At 36.2% G+C, this 13668-nt stretch overlaps 2 protein-coding genes across 2 annotated transcripts; both read right to left on the bottom strand.

Moving 5' to 3' along the window:
* Nucleotides 1-568: 568 nt before the first annotated feature.
* LOC128033510 (uncharacterized) lies at nucleotides 569-2724 on the bottom strand. Its single transcript, XM_052621530.1, has 7 exons — nucleotides 2545-2724; nucleotides 2185-2304; nucleotides 1582-1788; nucleotides 1168-1409; nucleotides 935-1112; nucleotides 798-893; nucleotides 569-715 (listed from the first exon to the last, which is right to left on the bottom strand). The coding sequence occupies exons 1-7, from the start codon at nucleotides 2722-2724 to the stop codon at nucleotides 569-571; spliced, it is 1170 nt and encodes a 389-aa protein (XP_052477490.1).
* A 383-nt stretch (nucleotides 2725-3107) lies between these two features.
* LOC128033344 (uncharacterized) lies at nucleotides 3108-4159 on the bottom strand. Its single transcript, XM_052621529.1, has 3 exons — nucleotides 3880-4159; nucleotides 3638-3759; nucleotides 3108-3491 (listed from the first exon to the last, which is right to left on the bottom strand). Exons 1-3 carry the CDS (start codon nucleotides 4157-4159, stop codon nucleotides 3108-3110), a joined length of 786 nt encoding a protein of 261 aa, XP_052477489.1.
* Between the last annotated feature and the right edge of the window lie 9509 nt (nucleotides 4160-13668).

Below are 13668 nucleotides of genomic sequence, written 5' to 3'. Positions count from 1 at the left end.
CCCAAAATCCCTTAATCATCTCCCCTAACTCCCACTACACATCCACTACTCAGAATCCTCCTATTACACAACTCTATCCTGAAATCTGAGCAAAAAGACTAATACCCTTGAATGTATAGGGATTTGAACACAAGACCTCCACCATAATAACACACCATTTAACTATCAAACCAGCAGGCCCATTCTGATGTAATTTACCCAACAATCAAATAAAAGCCTACTAAACAAGAGTAAAGTCTAATTCATTCAAAATACCAAAATTTGCCCAAGTGAAGGCTCGAACTTGGGACCTCCCAAACACTCCTAGAACACATAACCACTAAAGCTGATAGATATTTATATCATATTTTCACAATAATGAAATTAGAAATTTTAGGGTGTTACAACTTTACCCCCTAAAAGGAAATTTCGTCCTCGAAATTTTGCCTGATTAGAATAGATGAGGATATTGTTGACGCATTGCATCCTCAGGCTCCCACGTGGCCTCCTTAGTGCTATGATTACGCCACAGAACCTTCACTAAAGGAGTAGACATTTTTCGAAGGACCTTTACATCACGCTCCAGAATCTAAACTGGCTCCTCCTCGAAGGTCAAGTCTGGCCTAACCTTAATCTCTTCAACAGAAACAACATGCGTGGGATCAGAGCGGTAGCGCCTCAACACCGACACGTGAAAAACATCATGAATGTGGTCCAACTCCGGAGGTAACTCTAACTAATAAGCAACAGGTCCCACACATTTCAAAATATGGTAAGGTTCAATAAAACGAGGGCTAAACTTGCCCTTACGACCAAACCTCAGAACCTTTTTCCATGGCGAGACCCTGAGAAAAACTAAGTCCCTCATAGAATACTCGATCGCACGCCTCCTCAAATCTGCATACGATTTCTGCCTATCAAAAGCCACTTTCAAACGATCCTAAATCAATCTAACCTTATCCTCTGTCTCAGAGACCAAATCAGGACCCAGAACACGTCGCTCGCCCAACTCAGTCCAACATAAAAGAGTGCAACACTTACGACCATACAGTGCCTCGTAAGGTGCAATCTGGATGCTAGACTTGAAGCTATTATTGTAGGCAAACTCCGCTAACGACAAGTACTCCTCCCAACTGCCTCAAAAATCAATAACACAGCTCCTCAACATGTCCTCCAAGATTGAATCACCTCTCCGATCGACCATCATGTCGAGGATAGAAAGCGATCAAATCGAATCCTGAACTTAAAGCCTCATGAAGCTTCTTACAGAACTGAAATGTGAAACGAGGATCCCAACCGGAAATGATCGAGATAGGTACCCCATGCAGTCTTACAATTTCCAATATGTAGAGCTTAGCTAATTTCCTAAGAGAAAAGTTTGTCCTTATCGAGATAAAGTGAGCAGACTTGGTCAATTGATCCACGATGACCTAGACAGAATCCTTTTTAGTAAGTGTTAGAGGCAACCCACTAACGAAGTCCATCGTTACTCGCTCCCAATTACATAACGGTATCTTGACCGGCTGCAGCAAACCCAAAGGTAACTAATGCTCAGCCTTAAACCTACTAACAAGTCAAACAGTGAGCAACGAAGTCGATAACCTCACGCTTCAACCCTAGCCACCAGTACAATTCCCGAAGATCTCGGTACATCTTGTTCCCGCCGGGATGTATAGTATAGGGACTACTATGCGCTTTTCTTAGAATCGACTGCCTTAAATCCTCATCATTCGGTACACAAATCTGACCGTGGAATAAAAGTACCCCATCACTGTTTATCCCAAAATTAGTAGTGCCACCATTCTCAACCTGATGAAAACGTAACCTGAGAGACTTATCCCCCAACTATTTACCTCGAATCTGTTCAATCCATGTCGGTTTGACCTAAAGTTCTGCCAACAGACTTCCATCGTTGAATAGGCTAAGTCGAGCGAACATCGCTCTCAGATCGGTAATAGCCCTACGGCTCAACACGTTAGCCACCACATTAGCCTTGTCGAAATGGTACTCAATGGTACAATCATAATCCTTAAGCAGCTTAACCCATCTACACTGCCTAAGATTTAACTCCTTCTGAGTGAGGAGATACTTGAGGCTCTTATGATCAGTGTAGATAATACACTTCTCACCGTACAGATAACGCCTCCAGATTTTCAATGAAAAGACTATGGCTGCCAACTCCAAATCGTGCGTCGGATAATTTGCCTCTTGTGTCTTAAGCTGACGAGACACATATACAACCACCTTACCATCCTGTACCAACATACATCCCAAACCGACATGTGATGCATCACTATAAACCGTGAACTCCTTTCTAGGTTTAGGCTGTACCAAAACAGGAGCCTCAGTCAGTACAGTCTTAAGCTTCTCAAAGCTCTCTTGTTGCGCATTAGTCAAGTCAAATGGTACACATTTACTTAACAGCTTAGTCAAGGGTGCTACGATCAGTGAAAATCCTTCCACAAACCGTTAGTAATAACCTGCCAGCCCCAAAAAGCTACGGATCTTAGACACATTCTTAGGCTACTTCTCGTCCAATACAACCTCAATTTTTCAAGGATCAACTCGAATCCCCTCAACAGACACCACATGACCCAGAAATGTTACTTCACGTAACCAGAACTCGTACTTGTTGAACTTAGCATAGACCTGCTTCTCCCTTAAAATCTGAAGAACAATCCTAAGGTGCTCGTCATGCTCATCCTCAGTCCTCGAATAAACCAATATGTCATCGATGAACACCATTACAAATCGATCCAGGTAAGTTGAAACACTCGGTTCATCAGACCTATAAAAGCTACCAGTGCATTAGTAAGCCCAAATGGCATCACTAAGAACTCGTAGTGACCATAACAAGTCTTAAATGTCGTCTTATGCACATCAGCCTCCTTAACCCTCCACTGATGATACCCAGAATACAATTCAATTTTGGAGAACACAGACGCCCCTCGGAATTGGTCAAACAAATCATCAATCTCCAAAAGTAGATACTTGTTCTTAATTGTCAACTTATTTAGTTGTCGGTAGTTGATACACATCCTCATGGATCCATCTTTTTTCTTATCAAATAGTACCGATGCTCCCCACAGGGACACACTAGGGCGGATGAACCCACGATGCAATAACTCCTAAATTTGAGCCTTGAGCTCTGTAAGCTCATTCGGTGCCATTCGATAGGGACTGATAATCACCATAGCTGTACCAGGGACAAGCTCAATCCCAAACTCCACATCCCGATTCGGAGGTAAACCCGGTAGATCCTTAGGGAAGATGTCTAAAAAATAAGCCACAGTTCTGATGTCCTTAACAGTAGAGTCCCCAGAAGTGGAAACACTTACGTAAGCCAAATACGCCTCACATCCATTGTAAACCAGTTTCTCAGCTACCAGTGTAGAGATCACATTAGCCAAGTAATTTCGACGTTCCCCAATCATAACTACTTCATTACCCTCTTCAATTCTTAATACGACCCTCTTAGTCGCACAGTCTAAACTGACACGATGCTTGACCAACTACTCCATCCCCAACATCATATCGAACTCCCCAAATGGAAGCTCCATCAAATTAGCCAGAAATATCGTCCCTTGAACCTCTAAAGGAACATCCATATACAGTTTGCTAACTCTGACAGATTGCCCCAGCGGCCCAGCACAGTCACCTCACTTGAAGTACTCTCAACCGGAATCCCTAGGTTTTTGGAAACAGAACAGGCAACATAAGAATGCGTGAATCCTATATCTATCAATGCAGCGTAAGGCACATCAAAAATAAGAAACGTACCTGTGATGACGTCCAGAGCATCTCTATCCTCTCAGCGATGAACAGCATAAACTAGGCCCAGCTATCTCACCTCACCCTATCCAGCACCTCTGCTCGGTGCTCTCTACCCACAACTCATACCATTACCACCTCTAGCCTGACCACGACCCTTAGACGACTGTTGAACTACCCTTAGTGGCTGTGTAATCGCAGAACCTGCAGCTTGCACCTGATCGACCCTTAACGGACACTCTCGAACACGGTGCTTAGTAGACCTATATCTTAAACAAGCCTCAGTCGTCCTCCAACATTCGCCCGGATGGCGTCTTCCATAATGAACACAAAGCGTGATCCCAGCAGGTGCAACATATGCCCCAACTCTAACTGGCCCACTAGATCTGACCTTTTTCTTAGGCCTCATCGCAGAACTCAAGGACACTGAATCCCTCTTATTCTTTCAACTCTCTTTATCCCGGTTTTGGTGCTCAGCGCGCTTCACCTCCTCAGTGATCTTCGTCTTCTCTACCAGTGATGAAAAGTCACGCTCACTCTGCGGAGCTATTAGAACTCTCAAACTGTCCCTGAGTCTATCATCGAAGTGTACACAACACTTATATTCAGTCACCACCATGCCTCACGCATAGTGACTTAATCTCAGAAGCTCATCCTCACACACGGCCACTGAACGATCCCCTTGCGTGAGATTCAGAAACTCACATCTTCTAACGTCAATATAGCTTGCCCCCACATATTTACCTTGAAAAGCAGACTTATAGAAATCCCAAGTTAGTCGTTCGGGCTGAGTGCCCTCCTTAACGGTCAGCCACCATTGGTATGCTTCATCACGAAGTAAGGAAACCGCCCCTTTCAATTTTTGTCCAGAGGTAAAGTCCAGATCGTCCATGATTCTTTCCGTGGCCTCCATCCAGTACTCGGCCACGCTAGGGACGACTCCAGTGACACCTCTGAATAGCTCAGCCCTATTGGACCAGAGTCGTTTCGAAACCGACCCTCGGCCCCCAAATTTAGTGTTAGGCCCAGCGACCTCTAATATCCTCAGCATAGCCTAGGACAAGGCGTCGCCCCTGGCCATGCGATCATGAGACCCAGTCTCTGTAGTAGGTGAAACTGACGTCTCGCTCATATCCAAATTCGGCATGTTTTCTAACGACGATGACTCAGCTTGAGCCCCTCTATGGCCTCTACCTTGGCCTCTATTACCCCATCCGCGAATACCTCGTACACTCATTGTAGAATTCGTAGCTTATCTGTGTTAACAATTTTATGAATCAGTTACAGTTTCGATATCTATTAGTAGATATTTTATGCAAAATAGTATCAAAAGTTTAGAGTTTATTATCACGAATCGCGATCTTTACTGAGTTTTCAATTTCACTCTGCTTTTTCAAGATACACTATCTCTGATGTTCTCGATGCGATGTACTACCTATAGTAGTTTCAGAATATGCTACTCATATTTTCAAAAACTTATCAGAGTTTTTAAAACACTTACAGAATCGGCGCCGGAGACTTAGTGTACCATATACTCAGTCAAAAATATTTCAAACCATTTCAAAATCATCTCTTTAAAACTAAGTTTTAAAATCCAAATCCACAGCTGAGTTTTGCAACCTGCTCTGATACCACTAAATGTAACACCCCAAAACCCAGCCTAGACATTATGGTCGAATCTGGCGATGTCACATAGAAAGGGATTTGAAGACAAGATTGTCGAGTTTAAAAACTGTTAAAGTAAGTTAGCTTTTATTTAATTCGAAAAAAACTAGTTGATTTGCTTTAAAACTTTTCTCTTAGCGGAAGCTTTTGTAACCAATTAATTTAGGGAAAATCATTTCTATTTACAAAAAATCTTAGTTTTTAGAAAAAAATCGTCTTTTGTGGAGTTGTAGTTTTTAAAAAAAATCCATAAAAAAGTACAAAGTCCCAAATTTAAAGCCAACCAATCCATAGTCCAGAAGATACATCAAAAATCTCAAATAAGTAATAAATTCTATGCATTAACGGAAAATAGTCTAAAATTTACGTGTGGCCACCGCCGACTCCTCCGCTGCACCGACCCGTCAGGTCTGGGGATTACCTGTACAGATTAAACAGAGAAATGGTGAGTTTTTACAAACTCAGTGTGTAATCTCTACAAAAAAAGCATGCATGCAAATAATCAACATAATTCAGTTAGATATAGTCTGGGGCCTGTGCCCATCATAGAATCAGTTTGGGCCTTAGCCTGTTCAGATACAGTCTTAGAAATACATTAGGGCGTTGGCCCATATCAGATACAGAATGCAGATACAGTAAATCAGAATCCTACCCAGCAGCCTCTACACACCATCTTCATCCAACCCTACACACCATGTGGAGATTAAATCAACTCATCCATCCCTACACACCACAATGTACCAAAATGTGGCACATAATCAAAAGGTGGCAACTGAACTGTCAGATAATAGGCTTAATAGCCTTTCAGACACTTCCTCCAAATATCACCAGCCCACCCCAATGCAATGCAACATGCAAAATATGTCATGCCATTATGCAATTAATAATGCATACATTTAGATATCATAAGTCATGCTTGGTATAGAAATCAGACAGATAGATCACACATATATTGGTTTAAGTAAAGCTTACCGACCCTACAGTAGGTCCACAGTCGACTTGGGCGACCCGTGCAACCTTACAGAACTTTTCAGAAAAATGGGCTCACACACCCATGTGGCCTACTCGGCATTGGCCTTGGCCACGTGGTCCATTTTTAATGTAACCTGTGCTACTTAATTATTCATATATGTTTTCACTATTTACTTATATGTTCCTTCACACATGTCTACTTGAGTCCCTGCTAGTAAATTATTTATATCTTGAGCTAAGAATTCTGAATTAAGATCCACTTGATGTTTTTGAAACTAGACTCAAATACCTTTCTACCATAAAATTTTCAGAATTTTTGGTTTAGCCAATAAGTACAGTAAAATCTTCAAACTTACCCCTGTTCTGCTGCCTCACTTCTTTGCTAAAAATTAATTATCTCTTAGTACAAAATTTGGATGATGTTTTCATTTGTTTTTATTGAAAATAGGCTCATTAATAATTTAAACATGTAAATTTTAACCCATAATTATTTTTCTCCAATTTTTGATGATTTTCCAAAGTCAGAATAGGGGAACCCAAATTCATTCTGACCTTGTCTCACAAAGTTCATTATACCTCACGATTTACAATTCCATTACTTACAACGTTTCTTCTATGAGAAGATAGGCTCAACAACCTTTAATTTCATATTTTTTTCATCCTTGAATTCAATTTTCACAATTTATGGGGATTTTTCAAATTTAGCCTACTGCTGCTGTCCAAACAGCAAGTAATTTCGACTTTTCGCCGAATCCCTTTTTTTATTGCGTTTCGAGTACACACCTGCTTTTTTTATGCTAAAATAGTCCCCGAGCACTTCAAATCCTATAATCAAGATACTCAACATCAATTTAACGGATTGACAACTGAATTGACAACCAAGAACGAATAAAAACCCAACTTACCACCAATGATAACCCTCCATTTAACTATTGTTAAGATGAGAACATTGAATTCACCAGTCCGAGCCTCCCCCTATACCCAAATCGTAGAGTAAAAACATTACCACTTTAGTCGCTAAGATATTCATAACAGAAATAAAGAGAAACGCTTACTGAAACTGAGCGAACACTAACTACGTGCGAAAATGAAGGAAAATAAATGGATTAGGGAAAAATCATGAAGAAGAAAAAAAAGAGAAAGAAAAACTCAGAGAATTTTGGCAAGAGAAAAGGGAGAAGAATAGACGGTAGAATTTTTTTAGAAAAAAGAGTCAAAATTTGGTTATGGGAAAAAAAATCCCGATAACCCCCAAAATCCCTTAATCTTCTACCCTAATTCCCACTACACATCCACTACTCAAAATCCCCCTATTACACAACTTTATCCCGAAATCTAAGTAAAAAAAAAACTAATACCCTTGCCTACATATGGATTCAAACACAAGACCTCCACCATAATAACACACCATTTAACCACCAGACCAGCAGACTTATTCTGATGTAATTTACCCAACAATCAAATAAAAGTCTACTAAACAAGAGTAAGGCCTAATTCTTTCAAAATACCAAAATTTTCCCAAACGAAGGCTCGAACTTGGGACCTCCTAAACACTCCCAGAACACATAACAACTAAAGCTGACAGATATTTGTGTCATATTTTCACAATAATGAAATTAGAAATTTTGGGGCGTTACAGGTTTTATTGAGTCTAGAACTATCACATCTCACCATGCATCGACTTCATTTCTTCCTCTATTTTACCAAACCTAAGCTCACTTGCAATGTTATCATTGGCGGTATGTTTCTTCTCATATTCTTGGGGTTTAAAAAGATGGGTTAGTTGATACAGAGGGACCTTTCAGGTTTGGTTAGGGTTATTTACCCTTCGACCAAAATTTCCTCCTTTATTGCCTCCCCATTTGAGATTCAGATGATCTCGCCACCCAAGGTTGTATGTATTGGAATAGGGGTTTCTGTAACACCCTTAACTCGTATCTATCGCCAGAATAGGGTTATAGAGCATTACTAGAGTTTACTAATTAATTTTCAGACTTTTCTTTTCATCAAGCATTCATATTTATAACCAATCAAAATCAAAACATTAATGAGCTAACATTAACCAATTTCACTTGTACATGCCATTATAACCAGAATCAAAGCATCCAAAATTATCGATAGAACCAATGGATAATGTGATATATCTCTAACAAGCTTCCAACTCAATCGAGTTTCCGATAATCATTTCAATGCATCAAATAATTATAAATATTACAAATAATAATTCAATCCCAATAATAAAACGCACACACATATATATAATATTCATTACCAAATACCATTCACTTCAATAAAATTATCTTGAATATAGTTCATACGAACTTCATTATTCCCTTCTCTATAATATTTCCCATCACTTTCACTTATTTCTCTTCACTAATATATCAAGAACATAAGAATTTAATAAGCAAACTCTACTATAACATCTTTTCCATACTATTTCAATAATATCAAACTTAAAATATATTGAAATCTCAATGTTCTTACCTTATCCTATTGATTTCAACCTTTAACTTGATTTTCTCTCTCCTCTAACTTTAATTTCTTGAATCCAACTTGATATTCTAGCACCCTATAGTCTCCTTGTTATCTTTCTCTCTTGATGGCTATGGAAATTCTTTTTATTTCTAAGTGAAAATGGTGACTTTTTTTGGTAGAATGACCAAATTGTAAAGAAAGCAAAACTTTCTTTCTTCTTTTCTCTTCTAACGTGAATTGTATGGAAAAGATGGTGGGTTGGTTCCTTTTCATCTTTCTTTCCACTTATATATACTAAATAATAAAATAATCAAATATCATTTACAAATCAAATTAAAATATTAATAAACTAATATTTATTTAATTAATCTAAAATATCTCCAACATCATAATTATCTTCTAGATTTCTCTCTCTTCTAAATGAACATTTTTCCCTTCATGATCTTTTAAAATTCCATCATTACTTAATTTAGGAAAATTACGATTTAGTCCCTCATAATTCTTCACCTATTCAATTTGGTCCTAATTCATCCATTTTCCTTAGTTTCTAGATTATTCCAACCTTAAAATATTTGCACTATTGGTCATTTAACTTTTTCTTATTTGCACTTTAACCCCTCAAATTTTGAGTATTTACCCTTGGGTAACAAAACTTTTCTCACTTTTGCGATTTAATCCTTTCTTGAATTAATATGTCATAATTTACTTCTTAATGTTGACATAACTCAAAATTACCCTTTTTATCACTTTATTTCCTTATTTTACTATATCGGAATATTATCTTACTTTTTTCTTGTAGTAATTTTCGGTATTACATTTCTCTCCCCTTAAAATAAATTTCATCCTCGAAATTTCCTTGTTTTCTTTTGATCATGAACTTCATTTTCCTTTCCATAAGAATAGAAGACCTTTAGTAAATTACTTTTGGAGTTATTCATATAATCCTATGTTTCCTTTTTGCTCAATTTATAAGGAAATTCATAATTAATATGTATACATTCTCAATTTTCTTTAAATATCGGACATATAATGATTTATTGGTATATATATTATTTCATACTTCATCTTCAAATTTTCAACAATAACAATTAATCAAATTAATATCGTATATCCTCAAACTGAATTTAATCATCTTGTGAACCTTTGGTTCATGTCCTTTATTTTCGGTCTCCATTTAATTCACAATTTCAACTTTCTCATTTCTTAAATAAATCAATTGATCAATTTCATTCGTTTTGTAATTTCACTTGTTTACCCTATTAACAAGTATGTAAGCAATAAATGCTTAGTAAGCTCGTATAAACTTTAATCATGTCCATTCATTTCAAATATGAAATTTATAAATATCAAGAATAATTTAATCTGATACCACAATGCTCATGTGGCTATATTCATCAACTCACAAGGTAAATAAATCCACATCATTACTTGTTCGTTTTATCCCTAGCAATATAGGATTTTAAACAACTTTATACTCTTCCAAAATTCTTTATTTTCATTTGTATTTCTTTACTTTCCACACTTATTCCATATACATGACACACAAGTCATAAACATATCATTAAACCATGGTCACAAGCTAATGCATTTAACCAAAGTTTTTTTTTTTTAAATTGATCACATGATAAATCATTTCATAAGAAATTGCATAATTTAAACCTTACCACTTTTTAGTGAGCGCTGGCATATTTTCACTTAAATACTTACCAATTCAATGCATTATATAAATAATCATATTACCATTCAACCAATAGCTTGGCACTTGCCTAAGCATCAAGCAACACCACTGGTTAGCGTACTTGCACATATTACATATAAATTCAACTTTGATAAACTTATTTTCTCAATATGTCACACTAGAGTTTATTACTTGTCTCAACATACATAATTTCCTTGTCAAATACCATATCAATATTAATTTAGAAATCTTTCATTTCAATCACATAAGTCTCTTACCATTTCTTACTGAATTGAAGAACGGCTTACGGATATGAGTACATTGTTCTTTTTGTGCGGTAGTCCAACTATGGTCTTACACATGTATCTATACTACCATCGTCCAACCATGGTATTACGTTCAAGGTGCCATAACCCAGTTATGGTCTTATCCGTAAATTAATCCTTTGCCACTGAACGATTATACTCAATCCCGCGTTCAATCCAAACGGAGTATTAAATTCAATAATATATTTCTAATAATAATTATTTCATTAGTTAATATCATATACTATCACATTGAGCCATTATTTGTCTCATAAATATTTAGTTAATGTTTTCTATCCACATTTTCATATTCAATTCACATTTTCAAATTATATTCCACTTAGTCATTACATGATCTCATGTATTTTTACTTAGTCAATTTCCTAATGAACACTTCGGAATAATAACAGATACACGGTGGAATCAGCACATAGCAACCACATTATAATCAATGATACTCGGTGGAATCAGCACATAGCAACCACCTTTATAGTCAATGGTACCCGGTTCACATAGTAGCCTACATATAGTACTACACATGTGACCATTTCCATCCGATACACGTAGTAGCCTGCACATAGTACTACACACGTGATCGAAGCAACCCGGTACGCATAGTAGCCTGCACATAGTACTACACATGCGACCCATCATTCCGATACACGTAGTAGCTTGCACATAGTACTACACACATGACCATCACTTTCGCTTTTACATAGTGGCCTACACACAGTCCGTGCCACACATGTGATCATTTCTATCACTTCATTCGTATCCCTTTTTATTCCGAAGGTTCATTCGGGAATTTTCCTCTTTTTCTCACTTCTCTTTTTATCGATCAATTTCAATTTCTCATCTTTCTTAATTTATAACAATACATTTAACTTATATATCATTCACACTATTCATTCCAGTCCAAAAATCATACTTTGGAAAAATTATTACAATTTTGCCCCTAAAGTTTCACAAAATTACAATTTTGCCCCTAGGCTCGTAAAATAATTTTTCTTCAACTTCCTCGCATTTTAGGACTACCCGAACCATTTTATGACAATTTCAATCCACAATTTTCACTTATTCACACACTTATGACATATTTTATAACTTTTCCAAATTAGTCCTTTTAGGTGTTTTTATCGAAAATCACTTAGTTCAAGTCGTTTATCACACTCCAAACATTCATATTCTTTCATAAAACATCAAAATACATGCATATCACTTTTACACTTTTCGCATAATGCTTTCAATATTATCAAAATTAGCTAAGTCGAAAAGTATCTCTATCTATAAGTAAAACAAATCTCATCAAGGTCGGGAGATATCACACTATCACAGGTTATATAATGACATGTATATTCCAAACTTTACATATGCTACGTTCGGTCCGAGAATTGCATAAATCGTAGCTTTGATACCAATAATTATAACACCCCTAACCCGTATCTATTGCCAGAATAGGGTTATAGAGCATTACCAAAGTTTACTAATTAATTTTCAGACTTTTCTTTTCATCAAGCATTCATATTTATAACCAATCAAAATCAAAACATTAATGAGCTAACGTTAACCAATTTCACTTGTACATGCCATTATAACCAGAATCAAATCATCCAAAATTATCGATAGAACCAATGGATAATGTGATATATCTCCAACAAGCCTCCAACTCAATCGAGCTTCCGATAATCATTTCAATGCATCAAATAATTATACATATTATCAATAATAATTCAATTCCAATAATAAAACACACACACATATATATAATATTCATTACCAAATAACGTTCACTTGGTTAAAATTATACGAATATAGTTCATACGAACTTACCAAGCTAAATTGCGAAATACCAAAACTTAGGGACATTTTAGAAATTTTTATTTTCTCAAATTTCCACCCAATCTTGATCTAAATTAAGATTTCATTAAATTTACTAGTTTAAATAATAAAACAATTCATTTCATGCAATTTGGTCACTTTTTGACATTTTACAAATTTACCCTTATAGTTTTACTTTTATTCAATTTAGTCCCTAAGCCTAAAACGTGCAAATTATCCATGCTAGCTAAATATTCATATATATATATATATATATATATATATATATATATATTTTTCCTCCTCCTCCTCTCCATTCCACATCCTTAATTTATATAATATGCTTATAAGTAACATTATCTATGATTTTACTATTTACTTGTAAATTTATTCAAAATTGTCCATTTTAGTCATAGCCACTAAATTATTTTTATCTTGAGCTAAAGAGCTCAAAATTAAGATTTGTTAATTTTCCCTGAAACTAGAATCACATATCTTCTTACCATAAAATTTTTAGAATTTTTGGTTTAGCCAATATGTACAGTTTATTCTTTAAAGTCACCTCTGTTTTGTTGTCTGACAGTTCCGACTCGTCTTCATTAAAACTTAATTATCTCCTTGTAAAGAATTCGGATGATATCCCCGTTTGTTTCTATTGAAAATAGACTCTTTAAAGATTTTAAACATATAAATTATAACCCATAATTATTTTTTTACAATTTTTGATGATTTTCAAAAGTCATAACAAGGGAACCCACAATCATTCTGACCTTGTCTTACAAAATCTATTATATCTCATGATTTAAAATTCCATTACTTACACCGTTTTTCTATGAGAAACTAGATTCAGTAAGCTTTAATTTCATATTTTATTCATCCTCTAATTACATTTCCACAATTTATGGTGATTTTTCAAATTTAACCTACTCTTGTTGTGCAAAACTATTTTAGTGCAAAATGTTAATTACTAAGTTTATAACTTCCTTATTCCCTTTCTCTATA

The sequence above is a fragment of the Gossypium raimondii genome, chromosome 1 (assembly GCF_025698545.1).
Source record: "Gossypium raimondii isolate GPD5lz chromosome 1, ASM2569854v1, whole genome shotgun sequence".
Classification (NCBI taxonomy): Eukaryota; Viridiplantae; Streptophyta; class Magnoliopsida; order Malvales; family Malvaceae; genus Gossypium; species Gossypium raimondii.
Note: the sequence above shows the minus strand (reverse complement) of the source record. Positions and strands in the feature narration are given on the sequence as shown.

Bases quoted from the DNA above. Each gene is read 5' to 3' on its own strand.
- LOC128033344 (XM_052621529.1), bottom strand. From the start codon at position 4,159: ATGAGGCCTAAGAAAAAGGTCAGATCTAGTGGGCCAGTTAGAGTTGGG. The intron at 3,760-3,879 runs GTATGAGTTGTG...ACGTCATCACAG, and splicing joins TCAGGCTAGAGGTGGTAATG to GTACGTTTCTTATTTTTGAT. The intron at 3,492-3,637 runs GTGACTGTGCTG...GGGATGGAGTAG, and splicing joins TTGAGAGTACTTCAAGTGAG to TTGGTCAAGCATCGTGTCAG.
- LOC128033510 (XM_052621530.1), bottom strand. From the start codon at position 2,724: ATGGTGTTCATCGATGACATATTGGTTTATTCGAGGACTGAGGATGAG. The intron at 1,410-1,581 runs GTTATCGACTTC...GATTCTGTCTAG, and splicing joins GGCTAGGGTTGAAGCGTGAG to GTCATCGTGGATCAATTGAC. The intron at 716-797 runs GTTTGGTCGTAA...GTTGCTTATTAG, and splicing joins CCATGGAAAAAGGTTCTGAG to TTAGAGTTACCTCCGGAGTT.